Source organism: Strigops habroptila, chromosome 4 (genome assembly GCF_004027225.2).
Source record: "Strigops habroptila isolate Jane chromosome 4, bStrHab1.2.pri, whole genome shotgun sequence".
In the NCBI taxonomy this organism is placed as follows: Eukaryota; Metazoa; Chordata; class Aves; order Psittaciformes; family Psittacidae; genus Strigops; species Strigops habroptila.
Window position 1 is genome coordinate 39,701,345 of NC_046358.1, and position 27,559 is coordinate 39,728,903.

The 27,559-nt window shown below is 36.8% G+C and overlaps 1 protein-coding gene and 1 long non-coding RNA gene across 9 annotated transcripts in view; one reads left to right on the forward strand and one right to left on the reverse strand.

Moving 5' to 3' along the window:
- AKAP6 (A-kinase anchoring protein 6) overlaps nt 1–27,559 on the reverse strand; it is a 273,850-nt gene that overhangs the window by 64,669 nt on the left and 181,622 nt on the right. For all 8 annotated transcript variants that reach the window (XM_030482075.1, XM_030482071.1, XM_030482072.1 and 5 more), the window contains 2 exons: nt 24,035–24,183; nt 18,116–18,236 (listed from right to left, as the gene is read on the reverse strand). In XM_030482075.1, coding sequence (XP_030337935.1) covers nt 18,116–18,236; nt 24,035–24,183 — 270 coding nt within the window. The remainder of the gene's footprint in view (nt 1–18,115; nt 18,237–24,034; nt 24,184–27,559) is intronic.
- On the forward strand, nt 7,975–27,101 carry LOC115606329. Its single transcript, XR_003990883.1, has 3 exons — nt 7,975–8,048; nt 9,742–9,744; nt 27,090–27,101. It is a non-coding gene; the product is annotated as an uncharacterized LOC115606329 (long non-coding RNA).

The following is a 27,559-nucleotide window of genomic DNA, read 5'->3' on the forward strand; positions in this document are numbered from 1 at the left end:
TATTCTGTTTTTCAGATTTTTTAAGGAATACGTTCTACTGAGAATATTGGCAAAGGTAAGTGACTCTGATTTTTATGGTGACAGAACTTTTGTGAATGGTACCTGCAGTTCACTGACATAAATAAAGTGGTTTCACTTCTTAGTTTAAGTGGCTGTACTTCCTATCTCAATAATCATTTTCTAATTAGTGACAATTCTAAAAATAAAGAAGTATATCTTGCTGGAAAATCCATGTTCCTGACAGTACTAGGTTACATTTTTCAAATCTACATCTCAGACAACTTTTAGGTCATTTAGTTAGCTATTATGTTAGAGGTCTAATACTTTCCCATAGAACTGAAGTTTAAAGAAATTCAAGTAATGAATTTTAGAACAGGCCATAGAGCTTTTGTACATTAAGCAAGTACACTAGCACTACATTAACCCTATTAAAGGTAATTTTTCCAGCTCATTGGTGATTGGCATTTGGTACTGATGTTTGAAGAATTGCCATTGCATTGATTTTATTCTTTGCCTCTTTAATAAAATGTGGAAGAAATGGAACATGCAGAAGTTAACTGTCTGTTGGTAAAGCCATTAAGCACTTAAGAAAAAGGTTTGAATATTTGAACCATGCAAAAATCTTTCAGGACATTCTGTATGTTTTTAATTTTGCAACCTTTCATAGGCCTGAAAAAGTCTCTTTGGTATGAATACACTTACATTTCATTGGTACAACAAAAAAGACAAAGTTAAGATTGCGAATGCCACACTTGCACTCACAGAATAACGCCATCTAACATCGGAAGTTTTAATAAATATTATTGTACACCCTTAAGGAGTTAGGGCGTATGCTAACAACACAGTGTAGTAGGCCACCTGGTGGTCAAATTCGCTAATTATCCATTTTAATCCAACAAAAAATTAAGAGGACCATACAAAGGAAAGATAAACATTAAAGAAATGCATAAATCCCATCAAATATACAAAATCTTATCTTAGGTTTTCTGGGAGTGGTCACTGCTTGAGGCAGGATATCAAGGTTGAGTAATATCTTCTCATGTTAAAAACGGACAGTAGCTAAATTCCTAGGCTTTTGCATGCCAATTTATAAAAAAAAGTTCCATAACATGTCAAGTCTATCACACCATACCCCTCAGCTCCCTAGGAAAGACCAGAAGAGAATCTGAATTCAAAAAAACCAACAAAACATAACTCTTCTCCAGGAGCTTTCCTGGGAAGCTTGAATATAGGTTACACAAAAATATGTTAGCCAGCATCACTACTTAAAAGGATGTAGGAACAAAGACTACTATGCCCACAGATCTGGGTCCAAACATCTCACAGCCATACAAAGCAATGACAACAGGCATCAGTGCAAGCTATTGTTGGCATTGTACATTCAGACTCACAAAAGAAGTGGATATGAAATGCAAGGTCACTACCGACTCCTGACAAATAGCTGAGATGCCAGAACAGATGAGTTAAGGTCAAAACTTCAGAAAGATTCTCAACTATTGGATGACCTGACAACTAGGGATCAGAACATGGGAGAGTGCCTGGTTTTGAGATTTAATCAATCAGAATCTACTGGTGTTAAAATCTGTAGTGCTCAAGTAGCAAATTCTGGCCCTGCCAGATTAAGTTAGCAAGCTAAAAGATATAGAATCATAGAATATAGCTACAAAGAGAATTCAAAGATGAAGCCTGCAAAAGGCACCATATACCTCAGGAGGGAAGAATTTAGAAAGAACCAGAGAGCAAAGAAGTAAGCATGTAACTGGAAATGGTGGGTGTTTTGTGCTATTTTTAGCCTTAGAAAATCATAAATATCAATATAAAAGCCTTTTCTCATAAGATCTCTACATCAAATTCACAAGCAAATCATATGCATGATCCAGAGGGTCTATGCAGATGTCAATGGAACCAACTGCCTAAACCACTAGATCTGCCATCACTTTAGGTCTCCCTGTTTGGAGGTTACCCAGACAGTGAAGAGGTGTTCGGAACAGATAGAGGCACCCATAAGCATAACAGCTTTCAAATGATGTGCAAGTTATTATAGTAGTGCAGTGACTGTCTTGAAGGCAAGGAAACAGCGAAATTGGTAGAAGATTCATTTTCTGGCATGAATTCATTTGGGTGAAGTGCAGGAAATATATTTCCTCACTGTTTAAACACGCAGGGGTAAACCAGAAAATTTTAGCTATCATTTGAGCATGCCTCAGCACCAAGGTCAGGATTTCCTACCTGCTGGTTTACCATGGCAATGAAGAGTACTGTCTGTGGAAATGGTTAGTTCACAGAGAGAGAATACCCTGTTATTCAGTCAGGAAATAGATTGTGAGACACATGGCTTTTAAAGGAGATACAAAAAGCTCCTCACGTATATCCAACCTATCTCCCACAAGAAGCATTTCTGCTTGCTGTTTCCTGCTGCAGTTGGCTAACAATATTCTACCTGTCTCTTAATCTGGCTTATATAACAGGAAGAGTTGAATTTTAATTAATGTGAGCCAAACAGAAACATTTTCTGTGCAATACACATTTTATTGCTTAACATTTTAATACTCTGAGTGACTTTGAAATGTGCCAGGAATAGCACAGCTCACTTATTTAGCATTTGTGCTGTTAGATATATATACAAAATACATGTATATAGATATGTATCTTACATACAACTGAACTAAATGAAGATATGTGTCTTTAAATAACTATATTCTCTTTGATTTGCATCTATATTAAGTTCCTCACTATGTTAATCTGCTTTTATGGAGGACTCAAGACCGTTCATTAATTTGTAGAGATACATCCAGTACTTGAATTAAGATTAAAAAAAAAAAGGTGGGCTGTAGGTCAACTTGCAGCTGGAGGCAGCACACGGTGTCTTAAAGGTGAGATATTGCTCATCAGGTAACTCGTGGTACATTACCTCTCTTGGAAGATACGTGCATCGTGCATGTGAAGGGAGCAAGTTGTGCTGTTGCTTCTGGGCAAGACAAAAACCCCTAGTTTCACTGATTTCAGAAACCAGGGCTTTCTGTTTGAAGGAATGCTATTTTAATTCTAACTTACCCCTACGCTCACTCACTAATTCTACCGTGGTGTGGGGAAAATAACAGAGGAACTGCTATAGGAGCCCTATATCACCAGGAGATTCTCCTAAAGCTCAGTCTTCTGAAATACTATTTAAGGACTGGTATCCCGCTTCCTTTTTCCTCCTCCCCCCCTTTTATTTGCTCTTGGTCCTTTAACTTTGGTTTGTTTGTTTTTTTGTTTTAGTCACTGTATGGCAAAAATCCATGGGCTTTTGTCAAATGTGCGAAAAATTTGTAAAAAGTATTGTTCATGTCTGTGAAAGAGAGGCCTGTCCTTCTGTCAAGTGTTCTGCCTGTTTCCTGAGTGGCTCCTGTTTTCTCATGGCCAGCAGCAAAGTCCTTCAAAAATCGACAGATGCCACCCACAGGTGACTCAAATTCTTTCAAGTTTTCTGCATTTAGATTAATACTCCTGTCCAGGTTTTCATTTAGGAGTTAGTTATGGATTGCCTCTTTGACATTTTTGTTTCCTATGTGTAGATTGCCATCAGCTACTCACTAGACTAAGAGTGCCTCATCCATATTATACTGGAATAGCTCTAGAAGCTGAGAGTGATGAGCATAAAGGCCTACAGATAGCTGGCAAAATATGTAGCAAAACAGAGGCTATGTTGTTCGTTCAGATCAATATGCCAAAACATGTTTTTGACATCACAGTGAACACTGTTGCCCTGAAAAAAATTTGTAACATGTCCCAGGCTCTCAGCATTTTGTTCAACAATTTTGGAATCAGTTTACTCCAAGATTTTCTGGCCAATAGTAGATCATTTATCCACTCTGCATTACTTTCTGCAGGTGCATGGTCTCTGCTTTGCCACATTGCCTTTTTCAGTAGTTTTACTGAAGACTAACAGAATTCTGGTTTTAGGGTGATTTGTGGGGTTTTATGCTAAGTTCAATTTAACCTCTAAGTGCTCTTAGAATCTTCTTCAAATATGTTATATTCAGCTAGAATGCTAGGAGCAACCGCAGTGACCTTCCTGTTCCTTTCAGGTACTGCTTTGAATATTGTTTCCCAATTGAAACCAGAGCTTGTACAGACCAGTGGCCACGGCGTGTAGAATTCTTGTAAAACAACAATAGTGAACTTTCAGCATGACATCTCTTATTTCAGGGGTTCCTCGTTGACTGACTGCATTTATCCACTGGTCTCATAATGATTTCATTGCACATCTGCAGTGTTTGGTTGCATCTCTCCAGTCTAATTTTGCTCCTTATCAGTGTTGTACTGCAGCTGGCTCCACAATCCAGCTGGTATCAAATTAGTCATTGATCTAATAGCATAGTTGCAAATATAGCAATTGAATGCCTGGCAGCCTTCTGCATTGCCAGAACACTGAGAATCTTTAGATCTGTTTAAGTCATATTACACATATCTACTTCTTCATTAAAACCTTAAATTCTCATTGGTTTCAGACACTATATTTTAATTTCAAAGGTAACTGCAATATTCAATCTGTCTGCCTGGCTCTTTTTCTCAAGTACAATTTTCCTTCTACTTTTCATGTTGCCTGTTACACTACATATGTTGCACTAAAATGCCTACATTTTCAGCCAGTCTGCATCTGCCCTGCTTCATGGGTTCTTCTGACTTACATCTATGTGTGTGTTCTGCTGTTTCTATTTTGGCACTTCTCTGGATAGCTTGGCCACTGTTTAGAAGCATATATTAGATTGGCTTTACTCTAATGCCTTCCCTGTGAATGGGAACTGTGTATTTTACAAGTGATCCTGGGGAAGAGATACAATTAAGAAATGTTTTATGTCTCCAGTTACACATGGGTGCTCTAGTTCCTGGCACCATACCATATCCTCTTTTCTGCTTCTGGTATTGGTTAAGAAAACATTTTTATAGCTTTAAATTTACTTAGAGCTATTTACATCATTCTGATCAATTCTTTTTAGAGACTAAAACATTGTTTCTATTGCCTCAAAGCAAAGTTGTTTTTTTTTGTCTGGAGTTCCAGTTTCCCTGGTGCTCAGAGCCACTGCTACCTATGTCCTGTGATTTTCAGTGGTTTTATTTGGGTAATCACAGCTATTTCCTTCCTTTCTAATGTGACTGTTGTCTCAGATCTCATACATTACATTTGGTGAAATAAGATGGAAGAATTTAATATTTTCAATCTTAAACTGGCACTTTAATCACTCCCTTGATTGATTCTTGAACTTTGGCAGGCTCAGGGAGCCCAGACCAATAGTCTCCATTGGCAATGAAACCTGTTTCCTTACATCTAATCCTCTGGGCACTGTGAGTTAGCTACCAATCTACCGTGTGTATTCCTGAGTTGAAGAAATGCTGTTTGGCCTTATTTATCATAAAATCATCATGTATATTTATTAAAACTGGATCAAAAACGTATCTTCATACCCATTCTAATCTTTAGTAGGCATCTCAGAAATTTTTCTCTCTACTTAGCAAGGAAACTAACTGCACAAAGAGACTATAAGGCTCATACAGCACCATGGCCATAGCATTTAAACATAACTGATAAAAAGAGGAATGGACAGAAAGGTCCCTAGCTCAGCACAGAAGCAAAGGTGGAAAAGAGAGGTGATTTTCATTACCTGTTTTATTCTCTCTCTTTTTATTTATTTATTTAGACTATTACATGTTTCAGCCTCTGGCGTAAACACCATACATGTTCTAGTAGATAGCTAACAAAAAAGAGACACCTAAAACCCATAACTGAAGATTAAATCAGGTAAAAGTTCTAAGAGTAGAATTTTTCTTTGACCCAAACTGAAGCAACAAAGAAACTAAATACTTTCAAAAAGAAAGCTTTTTTTTTTTTTTTTTTTCCCCTGGGACCTGGGCAAAAAGGGCAAACATCTTCCATACTGGCACTATGAGGCATTTGACTACTGACTTGCTGGAGAAAAATGAACTCTGACTATAAATTACATATGCTTACTGAAAAAAAACCCAATAGAGATGAACTTTGTGAGAGAGCAAAGTGGAATCACATGATTAACTACATCTCACCTCAGATGGCGTTTATCTGATCTCTCCACACATGATAACAAACGAAGATATCTTGGGAATTATTCTTCTTCTACCTACTTAGCAGACACATAGTCCTCTTTGATAAAGGACAGCAAAAACCCATATATATAAGTCTCAATACATCATTCAAAAAGGCTAATATTCCCTTTCAGAAAGTTAACACCTGAAAAAAGGCATGTATCTATCATCTCCCATTTCTAAGAAAAATCAATGGGTAAAGCAGAGATGATCAAACTCCAGTGTGATGTCTGTCAAAATCTGGATGTACCACAGCAGGGTTTCAAACTGGAATATTGCATAGACATGGCACAATGGTACTAAAAACCCCTCTTTTCATGATAACTGAGTCAGTGAGAGGTAACGCTGAGTGAGGCTGATCTTCATAACCTCTTTATACAATCAGTGGTGGGAAAAGTAACAGAGAAAAGGTTTCTTCTGAAACTATTTCAGAGTGCTTAATTTAAGCTCCTGCTCTGAATCACCCGTTAAAGGAACCTCCTCGAGTAGTCTAAATCAGCCTTCACAGATGACCCCTTCCCCAGCGTATCACTGGAGAAACTACATCTTCACCATAGCCTTCCCTGCAGCCTGTGACAATGTGCTGCTGGTCTGCTCAGTGCCGTAAATGGAGTATGTTCTGCATATCTGTAACAGCACTTGTTGTTCTGCAATAACAGGATGTGAAAGGTAGAACTGCTGTCTTCCCTCAAAAGCATCTCTCCACAGAGCCAACTTCAACATTTATAGTTCATGATCACTGAAATTCTACAGCAGCCATGTTTTTGGCAATGCTAAAATATCAGCACCCACAAGAAGCTAAGAACAACCACAGGCGTTTCTCACTGGCCACAGGAGTTGGCTGGAGCCTACCCTAGGATCCCATTGGACCTGATACAACCACAGCTGCAACAACTATGAATGAAATTATAGTGATCACTTATTTTACCTTGTTAGAAGGAGAATATCACACATATGGTGCAGTTATTTTTGGTACAATGTACCAAAAATACATATGAACAATGTAAAAACATCACCTAACCTTTATTAATGACAAGTTTACAAATATCTATTAAAAATATTTTATATTGATATGTTACGTATTTTCAATATAAAAATATAGTATATATTTATAAAAATAAAAATACAAATAAAATACACATACAAATACAGATTCAGGAAATGATAAACTGGTATATGACAGTGCAACTTATTTTTTATTATTTAAATGGGTATGCATTGAATGTATTGTCACTGCAAGTTTATTGAGATTTAGTGAATTTGGGTTTCATATAGAAAACCTGCTAAAAAGGTTTTCTGTGGTCATTTGTTTTTTGCTTTTTTTTTTTTAAAAGAAACATTATAGTATTGATTATTTATGAGGTATACTGATGAGGAATAATTGGGAAGCAAAATAGCATTTCCTGTATTATATTTATGAAGTAAAATATCAGGTATAAAGCACATAATTCCTATGTGTTCAGAAAAAATATATTTTCTCCTGGAGTATGAGCTGAAGAAATTGTAAAGTTAACTAAAAATTGGCAACAAAATTTAGGAATAAGGTTGCTATTGCCCCACATATTTTTGCTAGCAATTTTTTTGTCTGCATCCCTCTAAACCAGCCCAATCCACCAAGCTGCTAAAAATCAAGATGAACATGTCCAGACACAACTTCATAACTATGTTGTCACTGTGTTATTAACACTCCTAACTTTATCTTCTATCAATATATTATTTGGTGAGACCAGTGGCAGGAAGCTTTAGAGCAGCACATGTGCAGACACTTGCACAGAGGATGGTTTGTCACAGCATTGGGCTAAACCTATGGGATTCTGAGGCAGAATGTTATGGCTTCTGTAAGGTTATGTCTAGACTATATCTAGTCTAAGCCATGCTTGCCTAGAAAAGTTGGACCAGATTATCCTTGAGGTGCCTTCCAACCTGGTATTCTATGATTCTATGATGTGGGCTCAGAATTACTGGACAACCTCATGGAATTAAAATATCTGGAGAACTGCACAGAACACACTATTCTCTGACCTGATGGAGCCACTTTCATGTTACGTAGTCATTGTATAAGATCTTAAAGGTAGGACATGGTTTCACAACCCAGAACAAAGGCTGTGAAATATTAGACTAAAGATTCTGAGATGCAGTGTGATAAAGAGAAACCAGTCCTGGCTTCTTTGAACTTCTTCATTTTTATAAAGGGCTGATATCCCTTATTTGCCATTACTGCATATGAGACTTTATAAGTGAATTTTGAGTGCAAATTCACAAATCACTTCATGAGAAGCTTTTAGTCAGCTGATTCATATGAACTTTTTATAAAATCTGCCATAATACATTAAATACTAGCCTCACAGTGGGCAGGTCCAAGCCTCTGCACTGCTTACATGTGGTCTGCACGTGATCCAGGGTGTCAGGAAACAAGAAAATACAGATAACTTCAACTCTTTTAGACCAAAGGATAAATTTTGAAAGGTTGTGCTAAGAACAATGTAAACCAGAATATGCCCAAGTTTTTGAGCATCATATGGCCTCTTTACTCCATTCAGAGTACTGAAGAACATTGCAGCACCGGTATTGATGTCCCTGGTGTTTGACTGCACGCATAACAGCACAAGTATAACACCTTTTCTTAGGGACTCTTGGTCCAATGATTAAGTTAAAGTGCTGCTATGCTTTGGCTATTCTTACTTGTATTTCACAGAATGTGAATAATTTACTATATCTGAAATTAAACTTGTGCCCCTTCTACCTTGTTTGGACACTAAGCAGCCCTAGCATATAGAAAACAATGAAGACTGTCATTTTCATCATCCTTTGAGGTGAATTAAGGTGCCATTTCCATTTTTTAAAAGCTAAAAATGCTTGATGAACAGAAAATGGCTTTGGGTAATTTCCTGCTGGACACATGCACTCAAACCACCACAGCTGAGCATGCCAGACTATTATTGCTTCAGTGCTGAATATTTGACAACGCTTTAAGGCCTCACTGCTTGGGACCTTATCCCACCATTTTATACCAGCAAGAGCACAAAGACAGAGCATGTGGAGTTGACTAAGATGCTTGACGTGATGACTGTAAATTGTCCACGTTTTGCAGCTGTAGTAAGGAATGGTGATGACAGCTATGTGGTACACATCTACTTTTGTTTGAAGCCGAATGCTTCTTTCATTCTAGACACACTACTTTAATCTCCAAAAAGCTGTGCTGGCTTTTGCTACAAACTCAGTAAATACTGCTTTGCTACAATGTGAAGTTCATCTTCAATGTCATGCTGGGAAGAAATGGGAGAAACCCACTTACTTCTGTGAAATGCACGAAGCTGCTTCTTGTGGAAATACAGGAAGTCTGCTCCATAGAAATTACAACACTGCCTTTAAAAATGCATGTTTACATCTGAAATATATTATGGAATCAACCAAGAAGATGTAAAAATATTCTTTTTTAATCCATTCTCTAGACTGTAATTCTGTAGACTTGGTAATCAGTGTCTTTCGGTTGTAATTATACAAAGACATCAAAACTTAACATTTCTGTGCTCCAAGTAAAACTTTTCACCAACGATGACTTTCTCTTCTGCTTTTTAAAATACAAAATTTGCCAGAAGTAAGAAGGAAATTCAACATATGGGCCACTGAAAAAATGAGCTGGTTGTTACAGGATGTGTCACTAAGGACTTTTCACTCTGTTCTCTAGTGCAACTGAAGCGAAAACACTCTGTGTAGAGAAAGTTAATCAATTTCATCACTCCCTGCAATAAGAGACTAGGAAACTTTGCTGTGTCAGGTCCTGAACTTATTTAGTTGATGTTCTGATAGCAGTCAGATTTTTACTGCTGCTTGGAGTATTAGGCATTTTTAAGACGTCTCATACAAAACAATTGGGTTTCCCAGTGTGGAAAGTCATAGCGGTTCTTGACAGTATCTTAATGGTATCACATCTAGTTGGTGATGTCATGGTTTAAGCCCAGCTGGTAATTCAGAACGCAGCCGCTCGCTCACTCCTCCCCTTCTTCCCTCCCACTCCTGATGGGATGGGGAGGAGAATCGAAAGAATGTAAACGCCATGGGTTGAGATAAGAACAGACCAGTAACTAAAGTATAATCTAAAACTACTACTACCACCAATAATAATAATGATAAGGGAAATAACAAGGGGGGAGAAAATAAAACTAAAAAGGGAAGGAAAAAAGACCCCAGTAAACACAAATGGTGCACAATACAATTGCTCACTACCCGCCAACCGATACCCAGCCCAACCTGAGCAGTGATCTACTGTTCTGGGTGACTCCCCCCAGTTTATATACTGGGCATGACGTGCTGCAGTAGGAAATACCCCTTTGGTTAGTTTGGGTCAGGTGTCCTGTCTCTGCTTCCTCCCGGCTTCTTCTGCCCCTCCTCACTGGCGGAGCATGAGAGACTGAAAAGTCCTTGATCAGGGTAAGCATTACTTAGCAACAACCAAAACACTGGTGTGTTATCAGCATTGTTCTCAGACTAAACCGAAATGCAACACTGCACCAGCTACTAGAAATGAGAAAAATAACTGTTACAGTTGAACCCAGGACAGGCGACCAGTCACTAGTGGTGTCTCTGGTGTCTCTCAGGTGTTAGGGCCAGTGTTAATATCGTCATTGATGATCTGGATGAGGGGATTGAGTGCACTCAGTAAATTTGCAGACGAAACCAAGTTTGGTGGGAGTGCTGATCTGCTGAAGGATAGGAAGGGTCTGCAGAGGGATCTGGACAGGCTGGATTGATGGGCTGTGGCCAGTGGTATGAGGTTCAACAAGGCACAGTGCTGGGTCCTACATTTGAGCCACAACAACCCCGTGCAACACTACAAGCTTGGGGAAGAGTGGCTGGAAAGCTGCTCAGCAGAAAGGGACCTGTGGGTGCTGACTGATGGCTGCTGACCATGAGCCAGCTTGTGCCCAGGCAGCCAAGGAGGCCAACAGCAGCCTGGCCTGTATCAGAAATAGAACAGCCAGCAGGGCCAGAAAAGCAATCATGCCCCTGTACTTGGCACTGGTGAGGCCACACCTTGAATGTTGTATTCAGTTCTGTACCCCTCACTACAAGAAAGATATTGAGGTGCTGGAGCGGGTCCAGAGAAGGGCAATGAAGCTGGTGAACGGTCTGGAGCACAAGTCTTATGAGGAATGGCTAAGGGAAGTGGGGATGTTTAGTCTGGAGAAGAGAAGGCTCAGGGGGGACCTTATCGCTCTCTACAGCTACCTGAAAGGAGGATGGAGAGAGGTGGAGGTCGGTCTCTTCTCCCAAGTAACAAGCGATAGGACAAAAGGTAATGGCCTCGAGTTACATCAGGGGAGGTTTAGACTGGATATTAGGAAAAATTTCTTCACAGAGAGGGTGATCAGGCATTGGAACAGGCTGCCCAGGGAAGTGGTGGAATCACCGTTCCTGGAAGTGTTGAAAAATTATGTAGATGAGGCCCGCAGTGATATGGTTTAGTGGTTGACTTGGCAGTCCTGGGGTAATGGTTCAACTTGATGATCTTAAAGATCTTTTCCAACCTAGTTGATGCTATGATTTTATGATTCTATGATTAATCTGTTGGGAAAAAAAAACCAACCCAGCCTAGCACATGGAAATTACTGAACTTTGCAAAGAACAGTAACTGATGTCAGAGTTTTGTGCAAAACTTCACTCAATCATTTTACTATCTATGACAGTCAAAAACATACTACAATGTCAAAGATAAAGAATAACTTCCATTGAGGCATGTATCAAACCATGTATGTAGAGTGCTGTAATTTACTATTGGTAATTAATATCGCCACTGGTATTATTTATCAGAAATTTTTTGTTTGTTTTGTTTTTTTAAGTGTTACATGTGTCAGATAAAATAAAAGCTTTGACTTTAGGACACAATTTGGGACATAATTTGCTAATAGCATTAAAGTAATATTTCAAAAATGTGATTTTTGCAAGGTAGCCTAAAAGTTTATTAGCAGACTATAATGACTATTCTGGTTGCAATTAAAAAGCCTTTCCAAATGGGTCAACACACCCAAGTGCTATCTGCAGCCATTTATATTTTAACATCATGGTTATTACTTATTATCAGACTGCACAATGAGATATTGATTACTTTTAACCTTTAGATCTGAGAATTCAGGAAAAGTCAAGGTAGTAGCACAGTCTACCTTTCCTGTCTGGTAAACTTATGGCCTTTAGTAGAATTCTAATGATTCCTATTAGCAAGGCGAATCTGAAATTAGTTTATTCTCTTGGCTCATATAGAAATGATGACATATCTAAAAATACTGCATGCATAGCGTATTTGTAGTTACTACCTACAAGGGGCTCAATCCTGTAGTGTGCTGAGAGCTTCCTCCAAAGTGACAATCACCATCTTCTCCCAGTGACTATTCTAGCAGCTCTATGCAGGCATCGACAGATTACCAGACAGACAGAAGCTATCCTGTATCATGCAGAATATGCAGTGTAGGAGCAAAATTCTTCATGTTTTCTAGTTTATAACCAATCCCCTAAGCATATTGTCCAAATACATCACTCTACAGGCTGTTAATCTTTAAATAAGTTTTCTTTATATGGAAAATCTGCTTGAAATAAAGACTGAACTACAATGTGGCTTCAGTAGGTACACAGAACTCGTTTTAAATGGAACGAAGTAATCCAATTAAACTAATCTGTTTTACAAGTTAAAATGATACGAAGGACATTAATTGATCCTTATAGGCTGCTGCTATTTGAGCCCTCTCTCTGTTTGTGCAGCATTTGGAACCACTTTGCACATTTGTATCCTCTAACAGCAGAGAACTCAGTCCCCCAGTTCAGGAGAATTACGGGCAAGAGAAACATATAACTGTTATGTGTTAGATTAATTTGCAGAACGCTTGGCATTTTATTGCCAAGTAGTCAAATTGTTCCAAGTTGTTCCGGAAGGTTGTTATTAATAGTATGTTTTCTGAGGAAAGTTCTGTCTACTTTTGGAACTGCATTTCTGTTGCCAAGGAAACTCCTTGAAGCACAGCATTCTAGGAGCACACTGCTGCTTTTGTTTGCTAGTATCCTATTCATATCATCTAAGTAAGCACTTTACATACTTTAGCCTCCAGTTTCAAATGTGTAAGTTTTTATGTATTTGTATTATCACATTAAATGTAGTTTGTGCTTCTTTTTAAACTCAGGGACTCTTGTAAGAATCTTTTAAGTTGCATTAAAGGACAATGTTGGTTGTTTTGGGTTTTTTTTCCTTTTTTTTTTTTCCCACAAGTTTTCAATAAATTAGTTTTAATTTGAATAATAGCTCCATAGGTTATAGCACCAAGTCCTTAAGTGTTAATTATCTTTTCACTCTGAAATTAATGTAGTCATTTCCTACTGACTCCTCTACACCATTATTGAAGTGCTGAGGAAAACATGTCATTGAGTTCTGAGCCAGGACTGTTGTTGTGATTAATCCTGGTCACATGGCCAATCTCTGCCAAAAGGAGATCACTGAAGAAAGGTGACAAAGACAGTGATTTCCTGTCAGCAAAGAGTACGACAGGGCTGTCTAGAAGTGATGCAAATGAGGGAAACTTTCACCACGGTTTGTTTGATCCACTCAGGGCCACAGCACACTGAGCCAGGAGAAAGGCGCAATGGAGCAGCAGCACACCCAGAGGAGAAAATTAACTGCACCTTCCGAGGAGGGATAGCTTCCTGTAGGGAAACAAAAACTGCTGGGAGATTTTTTTTTTTTTCCCCCTCAACTTTTTTTGAAAGGTGTCCTTAGCTTTTGCTGTGCACTCTCATGTTATTTAATAAAGTGATGAAACAGTTCAGCAGTTAACCTGTTCAAAAGCTGTGTCAACTGATTTGTTTTCAAAATCTTTGCACTACTACATAAGGGTCTTTTTCCATCTATCGTGACCTTTGTTGCTGAAGACTTACCAGGGAAAGACTCACAGCTTACGCAGTTTGTATTAAACCCATCATACATTACTTGTATTCAGACAGAAAAATGTAATTTATTTTATATTTAAAAATGTTTAGTTAATTTTATTCTGAACATGCTAACAATTTTAACAATCATACTGTACTTATTTAAATGGGGATTTAATCTAACACAATTAAGTTTTGCAATTAATATTCTGAGAAAAATTGAAAGAATTATCATTAACTTTTCTGCCTAGTAGACTCATTTCTAATCTCCACAGTTCTAGTAAATACTGATTTGCTTCATTTTTGAACATTCAAGGTACAGAATTACTCAAGTTCCCACTAAAGGGCTAATTAGCAGAGTTTAAATTCTTTGGGTTTGATCCTCCAGTAACAGCATATGAATACAGCTGAAGTCAATGCAAGTTCTGTGTACTTACAGCTTATGAGATCAGGCTCACATGCAGTAGATTAAAATGAAATAAATAGGATACATTTGGCATTAAACTGAGCTATTACAGCAGTACAAAAAAGCCGGAGTCCAAAATCACGTAAATGCTCCTTCTATTTTTTTTCTTAGTTAATAGATAAAGCACTAGAGGCGAAATAAACTTTCAGCAATTCATTCTGTGACCGCCATTTTATCAAACACTAGTTGATTTTCTAAATCATTAGCTAGTTTAAGACTGTAAAGCCGAAATCATTTAGGGCTATAGGGTAGCATAGCAAGGAAGAATAGTTTTCTCTTTTTGTAAATCTTTGCATTGAAATCTACGATATCTAGAGAAATTCATATATATATATTCAGATATTAAAAAAAATATGGTGGTGCTCCTCCTACTAAATTAAGGGCAAAATAAAACCTAGTTAAAGAGAGATAATAAGTATCCTAATAGAAAACCTATGAAGCTCCTGGAATATTGCAAAGCAAAATTAAGTTGAGAGTTGACTTAAATCTATATTAAATCTGAAAATAGCGTACTGGGAAAATAGTCTAACCATGAAAATATATTTTATTTTCCCATATGCAATTTTAGCACTTATATATTATGTTATGCTGCTTTAATGTATGCTTTTCCCTTCCGATTTACCTGTTTTATCATTGCTCCTTCCCATTCATAGACTCCTTAGGGGCAATGATTACTGCTGGTAATAGTGATACCACAGCAGGTTCCCTGGCAGAGGCGCCTTGCTGAGCTGACTCAGAGGTGCAATTACTTGTCAGCTCAATAACCGAGAAGAGGGATCTGTGGGTTTAGGAGAATCCACCAAAATGCAGAGTGCAATTAGCAGGTTCACATTTGAAGCTGTAACTGATAAAGAATAACTAAAGCAGGACCTGTGTTTTCATAACACCCCACATCACTGAGGAATTCTGAGAATAGCTGCCTGAATTTTTCTTTAAAGATTTCTCCCACTACAGACCAGAATGGCTGTATTCACTGTGAAGCGTAGGCAGTGCTCCTGCCCCTTAGCTGTGAGCACTAGACCATCCACGGCTCTGAATTAGAGCCTCCAAATAAAAAAGGTGTCACTATTGATTAGAAGAGAGGTTTACTAGGCTAGTTTCATAAAACTACAAATACTGTTTTTGAGGGCATGATACATCCTTAAGCAAGTTTCTGAAATTGAGGATGACACAAACCTTGGTGATTTATCTGATCTCTCCTTTGCTACTGCACAATTGTTCCTCCAATTACATTTGCTAATGCTTTCTTTTGTCTGCTTTTAAATGTCTGAAATTATGGGGCTTTCAACAACACTTCTTCGGGAGGTTTGTTTTTTGTTTTTGTGGTTTTTGTTTTTGTGTTTGTTTTTTATTCGTTGGGGGTTTTTTTGGTAGTGATGTTTTTTGTGGTTTTGTTGTTGTTTTGTTTGTTTTACTTTAAAGGCTAATAGATCTTAATGCTATGCACTGAAGCTTTTTACATTACCTGCAAATACTCCTCCTGCTTTACAAACACTCCTCAGTCATCTCTTAACCAACCTCCACATTCCTAGTTAAGTCTTTCCTCCAAAACTTAACAATTTGCTTGCTGCTTTCACTAGAAAGGTATATGGAGAGAATATTCACCGTGGGAGGGCATGCAGTCTGTTTCTACCCTTCAAGTAGTTTTGCAGTGACCAGATAGGTACTTTTGATTTAGGGGCTCTATTAATTAGCAGATGACCTCTCTGCAGAAGCTGCAGAACGAATAAGCTGCCTGTGCTTGGAAGCAGTCCTGGTATGTCTGTGCTGCACAGACTACAGACTCAACTACTCTCCCCGGCACAAACTTTCTGCTTTTGGAAGTGTCGTACCTATTATAATAAAGAATTTCTTAATATTAAGAAACTATTACCTCCCATTTTGAATATATAGTATTTTTTATTTTGCCACCATACTCTACCGCAAACCAATTCTTAAATTATTGCCCTCTTTTATTCTTCTCACTGTGCATTATTATCCCAACGTTACCATCTGTAATTATTCTTAATGGTTACATTTGGATAGCGGAAAGGGAAGTAGCCTAAATAGTACCTAAAATACTTAGGCTGACTGCTTCAACTTTGTTTCTTTTCATATTGAGGGATGGATTGTTTCCTTAAAATTTCTGTTTATTAATTTTTTCGGTATAGGACTAAATAGTGGTTAGATTAGGCAAGGTACAAGCTGGTCTTATATGGATAGGCACTACCAAAACACTATCTTAGACTTGCAAGAAACTTCTTACCCATTTCTGACATTGTTTATTTCTGAGCCTAGCCAATTAATGTGTAATTAAGTCTGATTAAGTATTTAGAATGTTAGGAAAAAGACATTAGGAAAAAAAAAGAAATTATAGTGAAAGCAAGAAATGGAGGTCACTGAATTAAACTTACTTGCAGCCTAAACCACTTTGCATCTGAACCATATTTCCATTTATAGACATATTTTAACTCATGCGACAACCCTTTCTCACTAGGTATTTTAAATAAAAGGCCTAAAATTAGGAAGAATTGAATGCAAGAAGACTTTCAAGAAATTAGGATGCCAAAGCAAGAAAAAATAAATTATATTTAAGAAATTATCAACTCATGCAATCATAGAAGAAAACAACTTCTATTTGACCTTGAATGTACCATTTATTTGATAAGAAATAAAAAAGAAAGCTAGAGGGTAGTTGTTTCTTGTCATTATACTGTTGCTGGTTCTGTGGTTAGTTATTAATTTTATTTTTTATGATTCACAATCTGCTCTTTGAAATATGCCATATGCTCAAAGCAATTCAAGGATGACAACTGTCAGAATTACTCCAATAAAAATTGCCTAAATGAGGAAGATTTACTGCAGCCTGATATTTCTGTCAAAAGCCCCTCCTTTCTTTCCCCCACCACCCCTCAGACCCACAGACTACAGCTTCTCAGACTCACAGTGAACTCTGAAACAATTTTAGGATCAAATCATACATTTTGGGAACTTCTTAAAAGTACTGTCTATCTAAAAGAAGCGATAAAGCTTCTGGGCTAAGGCTGCTATGACAAATAAGAGAAACCATGTGTGTGTGTGTAGAGAGGTATATGTTAGATGAAGATCCTATAATCAATATGCAAGTTCAAAATCATTTTGCTGAAATCACAAGCGTGATGACTTAACATGACAATGTCTGCGTTATGTATAACTAATAAAAATTAAATTGGAAGAGTCCTGTATGCTGGCAGCAGCAAACTAAAATCAAGGCAAATTTCTTTCTTCCCAGATGAGGTCTGAAAGGTGGATAAAAATCCAGCTGAAAGCTCCAATCAAAACACATTTTGTTAAATGCTACTATTGCATTTTTTTCCTTCATTTTGTTTCAGTCTATTTATTAATGCAGTTTCATTTATTTCTATTCATTTTGAAGACAAATCTTTGTCCTTCTATAGAATTACACCAAATAGAATGTGATAAAGGGAACTTTCTTGCAATTATGATGTCGGTGCAGCCTGTCAGCGCACAGGGGATGGAAATGAGGTTGGGGACAGGGAAGGGAATTCTAATAGACACCATGATATATACAATGAACGCAGCGATATCCTGTGAGAGAAAGACTTGTCAAGCTAATCAGATCTTCTATAGCTAGGTAAAGGCAGTAACGGTAGCGCTAACCTTGTAAAGATGCTGCTGCTGCTCCTCTGACATCATCAGGTCATGGCTGTCCATCACGATGGATTCCATGTCAATCAGCCAATCCCAGAGCTCCTGGTATTCTGAATCAAAGTCCAAAAGGCTGTAGATAAGGAACAAAATGTATTATGCATAAATACTGTGTAGTTGTTAAAATCCTGTATTAGAATAATATATTCTTGAAAACTCATGATGTTCCTAGTTATATTTCTAAAGAGACATTCTGTATTTATAGAGAGTGGATCAAAATGAAAACTGAAATCCAATTTAAGCTAGTGCCATGACCTAAATTCAGTGGCTGATGCCAAATCCTGACAAGTGTTGGCATACTGCATTTGCTTCAAAAATTTTGAAATAGAAATCCCCCATAGATGCTGTTGCTTAATGTTTTAAGTGCTGACTTTATATTGAGCAAACTTTGCAACAATCATCTTGATATAATTCATATAAAAATATTATTTTCTTCAAAAAATGACTCAATCCATTCAGCCATCCCTCTGCTGTCTATCTGCCTATCTCTGTAAATATCCTACATTTATTTTCATGGATGAGTAGCTAGCATTTCAACTTAACGCCTTAAGATAGGCTTGAGTGAATATGGTAAGCCAGTGAGAACTAAGGCCAGATACAGTATTAGACAGGTGTTCCCTACAGACATGTAAGAAACAAAGGTAAGGACAGGAAGTCAAAACAATGAATCCTTGAATAGCCCGCAATCATTAAAATTCAAAGAGGATCACTACGGTTTTCAACAAAATAAATCATTAGAATAAGGAGCTTAAAAGGATTAATGTGATTCTCTATTGAAAGCCTAGTGAATAAGTAAAGCATAGATTCTGCTAAAACACTGTGATACAAGACAGAAGGTACATGCTGAAAAACTGCACATTCCTCAGAAAGATACTCCTTGAAAAGGGATCTTCAAACTTGCAAAATTGAAACTAACAAAAGCCTTGCCAGTGGTATCAAAAACCTCCCATATTGATCAAACAATAGTGCATGTTTCACTAAAGCTAATTTCTCCAATTATTAACAAGTTTTTTAGCAACCTCATTAAAAAAATTAGCAGTGTTTCAGCAGAGAAACAATAAACTAAATATGTTTTTAATGTTATTAATGCTATCACATTTCATTTGTTATTAACTGGAGTACCATATGCATGGTAATTTTGAAAGCTTATAGATAAAGTTGTGACAAGTAGAACAGTCTTTCTGCAAGAAAGCAAAAGAGAAGAAAGCATTTGCCTTCTGTGGTATTATTTTCAATGAGTTGACAACAAAGGAAGTCTTGTATAATGCACAAGTGTTTATTCCTGCTTCTGAAGTAACTCTCTAGTTTAATCCACTGCACTTAGTATACTTTTACTCAATAATTTATGAGATGCACTTACTTAAAATTGCCCGCTGCCCTGAGAAAGTAAGCATAATGCTATTATAAGGAAGAGCAAGCATAAAAGGGCAAGTTACTATTGTTGAAACATAATAATTTCATTTGGCGTTCAGGGCTTTTCTCTTGTTTCAGGAGGTATTTGACTCAGATATCATTTTGAATCTAAAACTAAACTCTCTTTTGAATGGTACATTTGCAGTGATACTGAATCTTTATCCCTTCTTTGGAAAGTGGTATAACCATACTGCATCTTAAGTATCTATTGCTCCTTTTTTCCCCTTCCATCTTATCCAAATATTATCCAAAGTCATAAAACTGATAGTTATTAAAATATATGTTTTATCATATACAAGGCTAGATTTCATCTCATATAGATCAGTACAGATTCAGTTGTACTTGGATAGTTTGTACCAGTGAAAAATCTAAATTAAGATATGAAGATGATGGGAAACAAAGCCTACAACCAATGTTCATGACCTCCTGCTACCAGGATGGGATGGGATGCCTTTGGGAACAGCACCAGGATGTGGACTGGGATTTTACTATAACAGGCAGAAGATGTGATGGATCCAAACATCTGCTTTGTGTCTATAGAACCACTTCTTAATTACAGTCCAAATTGGTCCATTTATTCATGTAATAGAATGAACTGATCCTTTAAAGACACACAAAAGCACTTTTCCCTGACCTTTGTAAAACCTATATAAGCACTAGGAAACAGCTGAACATTTTGATTTCTATCTATTCTATATTTTATTTCCACCCAAAATGAAGAGTGAGAGAAACAAGATTCACTGGAAAAAGCTCAGGAAGGTATGCAAGACGTAACGGGGACTTCCCCCTCCCCGATAGTTTACATACTGTGCCTATTCTCTTTCAGGTTTCTGCTGTAAAATAAAGTTGTTCAGGAGCATTTTTAAGCAAACTGTCTATGGCAATTATTTCTATGAGCCTGAAGATAGTGAAGTCAGCCTACAAAGGATTATCTGTTTTTTAAAATTTGATTGCAGTATTTTTAATAGCTCTAAAATAACTCTGATATTAAAAAAAAAGTAGGGTTTGGGGTTTTTTTTAATGCTTCACATCTAAATGGATAGATCTACTATTAAATTACTATTTGGAAAAGGATGTAAGTTACTAAGCTGCTAAAAAGACATTCAGAAAATCCAGAAATTGCAGGATCAGTGACAGGTTAAGATTAAAATGTACCTGTCAGTATTTCCATGGTATATTGAATATTTTTTTATTTATTCAGAATCTACATTTTCTGGGTTTAGCAGATTTTTATTTTTTTTTTTTTTCATATGGCCACAGGCAGAATTAGGGAATATATAACTTCTGAAATACTAATGTGTTTTACAGATGCAAGAACTATAGATAAGATTTAATTTTGGTTGATTATCCAAAGCCATCAATCGCTAAAAAAGGAATAAATTAGGTCATTGGTTTATTACAAATAAATATTCCTCCATTAAAAGTACCCAAACATTGCCAACAAGAATGCTATAATATTAGTTAAAGGGCAAGTAACTACAGCTTCCTTAATACAGGTTTGTTGGTTAATAAGCTAAAACCATTAGCTGCATAATAACTAAAATGACATTAAGAAGTATATTTTATCTTGGTAAACAGGGAATCAGATATGCAGAATTGCATGTCTAATCCCTTGAACCCTAAACATATTTCTTAAAATGTGGACATCAATTTATTATTTTGAATGAAAATTCATGAGCACCTTTCTCATGAGAAAACCAGTTCGTCTGTGGCATTAATAAATAAAAAGGAATGTGAAGCTATTTCCATCAGCCTTTTCCCTATGTTTAACACACACTTCCAGTTTGTATTATTTCTTTGATGGTATAACTCAGATGGTATTTAAGAGTACTGTAAACATTCTGGTATGCCTACTAAAATAATTCAGCCAGAAAAAAGTTCTTCCATGTTTCTGGGTTATCAATTTTTGGAACTCCTTTCACATTTCTTTATTAGAAGGATATAAGAATTCTGACCTTAACAGCTTTAAAATTGCATTATATTCTGTGCATACTTGAAGACCCCTCTAATGCATTTATCTCAAATCCTCATCCATGATGGCCCAATACTAGGTGATGACAGAATCCCAGGATCTTAATGTTGAGCAGTGGTGCTGTAAATATCATATCCATATCTCCAAACAGTACTTGTTTAAACTCCTCCCCGGTTTTGAGGGGGGTGCAATATTTCCAGCCAGATTTGCTATAACATTTTGCAGCTGCTCTCAACTACTCTTGGTTACCTCTTGCTGCCTGGCTAGCTGGTGTTCTCCTGCAGTGGATATTAATTCAGTTCTCTTCATTGTCACTTTAGCCATTTCCATTTCCTGCAAATACATGCTAACCCCCTCTATCACTGATGTAACTAGATAGCCGTTCTGCAGGAAATCTGTTCTTTACACACCTGCTAGCATCACCCTATTCTTCAGACACTACGTTACCTGTCTCAGTTTAGTTATTTCCTACACAAAACCACTTCCCAAATCTTTCTCCCCACTAAACAAAGAATTCTCCATCTATAATAACTTTTGTTCTCCCTGTAAACACTCTTTCTCTTAGGTCAAATCTCCACAATAGCTATTGGATAGATACCCTAATTTTCCTAAATGGCCCACTCTTTGTAAAGATGTCAGTCTCTGGCTAGGTCATCCTACTATGGAATATCTGTCCACAGTTTTTGTGTCCATGGTTTTTCTGCAGTAGGGAAATGTTGTATCAACTGTATTTTCAACTAGCTGAAAGGCATTTCTATTGTGTTCAATACAATACCTCAGACTGGTTCAACTGGAAATTTTCCATCTGAATTCAGCCCACCCTCGTTTCTACAATGGTTGAATACATGGTATTGCATTTGTCTTCCTCCAATCTTTTGGCCCCTTTAGCCACTGTTGAGCCTCTAAGACTCAACATGAGATGGCTGTAAGGGCCCAGAACGGTGGCCACAGCACTGAAAAGGTAGGGAATACTAGCAGATTACCATTCCCAGTAATAAGCACGTAATTACGAGCACAGACAAGTGCATTTAAAGCTTATTTGCTTATCACATATGGTGTGTAGAGTCACAGACTGGATTTTTCCATGAAGCTTACGCTATATATCCCCTATCCTCAATAAAATCAAATGTCTCTTGATGTCTTACTGTCGTATGTCCCACACAAATTCCAACCATAAGTCTTGCTTGCATTCAATTGTGGCTGCAAAATTAGAAGCTGTTTTTAACATGTAGCCCCCAGTGCACATTTATATATACATATACACACCAATTCTGAACAAATTATTTTTATGGTTGGCATTAGCTGCACTGGCATGTTTGAGAAGCTGACAGATTTCTGCATATGTAATCAAGATCTCAGTAATCCTACATAATTAGCCCACATCAACTTTTCTAAAACAGTCATCTTTTTGTATAATAAGAGGGGATGTTTACAAGGCTCATTTATCTTCACAGTCAGTAATTTAATAAAACTGTGTTTCCAAGACCTCAACATTGAGTTAATGATTGGATAAAGGAAGTTTTGGAGATAAGGAACTCATGAACACCTTGGTCAATGACTTTCCTTACACAGGAAACTGCAGGCATAAGTTGTACTGTATTTACTGGTTACAAGAAAATTCCTATCAGTATAAAGGTGTACCCAAAAAATGAGCACTAGCCGTCTCCTTTGAACTACTTTAGCCCCAAACTATTATGAACTCACAGGTATGTTCTTATGTTCAGTTAGGGGAGTTAGCAGTTGGAAGATAGGGTTTTCAAAAGACCATCAAGAAAAAGTCTTAAACGAGAACTACAAGTTTTCTTGGTTGTGAAAAATAGAGGGGCAGCAAGATTTCATTTAGCATAGTTGAGTCATTAATTTGTCCAAGATTCTTTGCTCAAACTATTATGAAAAGCTGCTTTTATATGTACACATACATATTTAATATATATGGGAAGGGGAGGTATGTATGTTAAGATTTATTAAAAAACAGAGAAAACCAAGTCAAGGGAAAACGATTAACACTAAAGCTTTCTAGAAGCAGAAAACTGGGATGTTTGAACTGGTGAACTGTAAGAGAATTTGGCTTCACATTCATATTTCCTAGTCACTAGCAGAATAATGATTCTAGAGAATTGTTTTGCGGAGGTATTAATACATTAGAAAGATGCTTCCTTGGAAGAAGCTAAGAAATAAAAAGATATGAAGCCACTGGAGGAGAAAAGCCTGAAGAAAAAAGACACATTACATTTTTTAAATTCAAAATAATAGATTGCTATTAAATAATACTAGGTAATCGTATGAACAAACCATGCTTTTGATGAAGCATCCAGAACCCATTATTTTTTGCATTCATATATGAAAAAAAATTAGATACATAGAGTTTTCCCTGCCTCATGGCCTAGGAAGAAACATCCTGGATAACTAGAAGTAAGAAAAAGTATATCATGTAAAAAAAAGTACAGATCAGTGAGAATAAAACAACAAAAAGAATAGTTCCCTACCCATTACTTCCCACTGTGTGAACTTTTGACATATCAGCAAACTCTTCCTTTCGCTTGCTACTACTGTTGTACTGCTCACTGTACAGCTTTAAGGACATCTGTTCAACAGCATCTCTTTGTGCTTCCAGATAGCATAGCTGAACCTCAGCCTAGAAAAAGAAAACAAAGAGAAGAGAAAAGAAAAAAAAACCACAACAGAACCTTTTTTTTTTCCCCCAAAAAAATTCAGAAAGAATGCATTTAAAGCAAATACTTTTGGACTGCAACAATTTTAACCAAATGATTCACACCATCATTTTCCTCCTTGAATGATAGTCAAAACGGCTGAACTATTAAGTCAGAGAAAAGTACAGTTTATTCCCAAATATTAGAACTGAACTATTTAGGTTTCTGTAAGAGAATGTGCTATATATTCCATGAGATGGATATCAAATCAAATGCTGCATTGTCTGGACATGAATCAAAAAGATATTAGAAATCATGCATTATGACAGAACAGGTAGCTACATAACATTACATTTCTTACAGGCTTCAAGACTGATATTGTTAACACATTACCTGTGCTTCATAATTAATGAAATCCATAGTGCTATAGGTATTTTTGTTTTGAATACTAAGTTTAAGGAAAACCAAGCAAATAGGCATTATTCACATTCTGCTTTCCCATATCTGGCATTCACTGATTACTCAGCAATTTAAATTGCAAGGAAAAAGGCAATAAGTGAGGTGTGCTGTTCTCCATCAGACTCTGCCTGGACAGAAGAATGCTGAATAATATTTGGCATCATAACTTATTGAATAGACACTTTATTTATTGCAGCTGTGGTGATCAGTTTGGTTCTGAGGCTCAGAGAACCAGATGATAAAAGGATGAAATCTGCTGTTTGCCACACTTGCTCCTAGGAACAGGACAAAGAATAGAGGGTAGAGTAAGTTCAAAAGCACTTTGGGACCAATATGCTATTGTTTTCTTTTAATATGCTTCACTGAAAGAAAAACATATTACAAATTCTGATAATCTTTCAAAAACTGCTACTTCTGTGTAACTACATACTCTTATTTCCACCAGGAGTGGAACGCCTGCTTAACTGTTTGATGCTATGGCAAGTAAATGCAAGAAGCATGGAGGAAATTTTGTACAAGGACTCTCGCATTTTCTACTGCAGGAGGCAGGGAAGACTTTGCTTGGCTGCTGACAGCACAACAGAGTTACCGTTCTATGGAATAACAGCAGCTGTTAAAGAGAAAGCAGTGAGAGGGCTAGAGAGCAGAATGGAAATCTGCAAAATCTAGTAAAAATGCAGGCAAGGGGAAATAAGTACTGAAGAATGCCAGTAGGGAAGTCTGAAGGAAGGTTGGAATGTCTTTGTAAGCTTGAGGTAATAACAGTTGGGTATATTTACTTATACCTTGCCTTGGTGCAATTTTTCCTGAGTCATAATGTAGCTGATTTGGAAATTACATTTCCTTTTAAAATTTCTCATTCAAATATTTACAGTTTTCTCTCTCAGTTGCTTCTTACACTGAGATTTGTTATGTTTGGGGAAAATAATGGAGCTTTTCACAGACCTTTCATTTTCTGTTAACTCACAAAAATATTTGTAAATAGGCAAATCTTTAATGTATAAGGAAAATGGGAGAAATAGAATAGTGGGAGAAAGGAAAAACACAAGGGAAAGGGTAAGCAAACGTATGAAGAGGGTTGAATAAGAATCCACTATTTCTTTCTCATAGTTGTAAGGCCCTCTTTTACTGAGGATTATGAACTCCACCAACATCATACTCTACGAATCCTGAATACAAGCAATTGCCTCCCAGTTCTTGTACCTCAGAAATATGATCCCTCTATAAATCAACTATGTTTGGTTTTAAACTGAATTTCTGCCTTCAACAATTGTGAATACCTACAGCAACTCAAATCCAGGCAGCACAGAGTTTCAGATGGATCTCTCTGATTTCTTTTCTGTATGAATTCATCTATATCACTGTTGTATTTAAGCATTTTTTTGTCCCTGTTCTACTGATATCAAGTGCAAATCCAAAGAGGCTTTGAAGACCTCGAGTAGGTATTGATCAGCTTAAGTCTCAAAAAACTACATTCTGCAGAAGCTGAACTAACAGGGATAAGGCGCTATCTAGAAAATAGTAAGCAGCACAGATATGCAATAAATCTATCACAGTTTATTCTCAGTTTAAAATTTTTAGTGCTAATGAAGGACTAGTTTTGCAGTATCCTGGCAAAATGAAGTAACAACTTTATGAATTGCTAATCAAACATAGAAAAGATGCTTGCTTTACCTCCTAACTCATTTTGAGTGCGCATTGCCCTACATATGCTTTTTTGTTACTTAACACAACCATAAGAACTTAATCTCTATCACAAACACACCTCTATACACATGGATATCCAGCAAGTCCTGTGGAAGTCTACAGAGATATGCATCATCCCAAATATATGTAATAGAAACTGGGTGAGAGGCAGTCATTCATTTATTCTCAGTGCCCCATCTTAGAAGTGGAATTTAGTTTCTCCTTTTTCAGAGGATGTAGTAATTCAGAATGAGTGAAAAATTGAACATGGAAAAAAAAATGCCAAGGAATAATACTCAGCAGTTGTTTTCCACTTTGTGGTACTCTTTTAAGTGACCATTTGTGCAGTAAAAAACCAATAAAGATGCTAGTGATGGTCTGGCTACACACTTGCACATATTCTCTACCTACCAGGATGGAATGAGTTTACAATATTCTGTTGTAAATTAAACTGAGTTATTTCCAATAATCAAATGACAAAATGCTCTCATTTTCCTCAGCCTAGAGGATCCAATCTCTGAACAAGACTATGAAAAAACAGTAGTCCTGGGGGAAAACAGTGAAAAAAATTCTATACTTCTGCCAAATATTCCATTCTAGTGATCAATTAATAATGGTAAATATTTTCAAGGCTATTGTCAAAAAGCTCATTTTCTAAAAAGCAAGAACTTAACTTATAAACAAACCGAGGGAGCCTGGGGTGCAGAATCTGTTCCTTAAGACTTGGCTTTGCATGCCAACATAGAATGTCCTTTACTATACAGAACACTATATAACATGAAGGAGTAATCAGTGACAATACAAATCAATGAAAATACATTGTATTTCTTGTTAGATGTACATGTTAGAATGACCTTATTCTGAAGCGGAGAAAGACAAGACAAGGGATAATGGCTGTTAGTGTGGGTGGAAGGAGATTGAAAGGTTATTTTATATACAGAGTGCCAAATGACAGACTCAAAATTTACACCAATATAAATTGGAGATGAGAACTCAGAGCTAATGTTGTTCTGCTGAAACAAAATTTTATATTGGAATGTACTAGAATAAATATCACTGAATTGATGTTGAAAGGGAAGCACAAGTCTTTTGTTATGAACTATGTTATTGTAAGCAAACTATTCTGTGTTTTATATATACAAATGATAATACATTCAGTTGGATTTAAATTATGAAAGTACCCTATCTTGCATTATCCTTTCTTCACAGTACTGT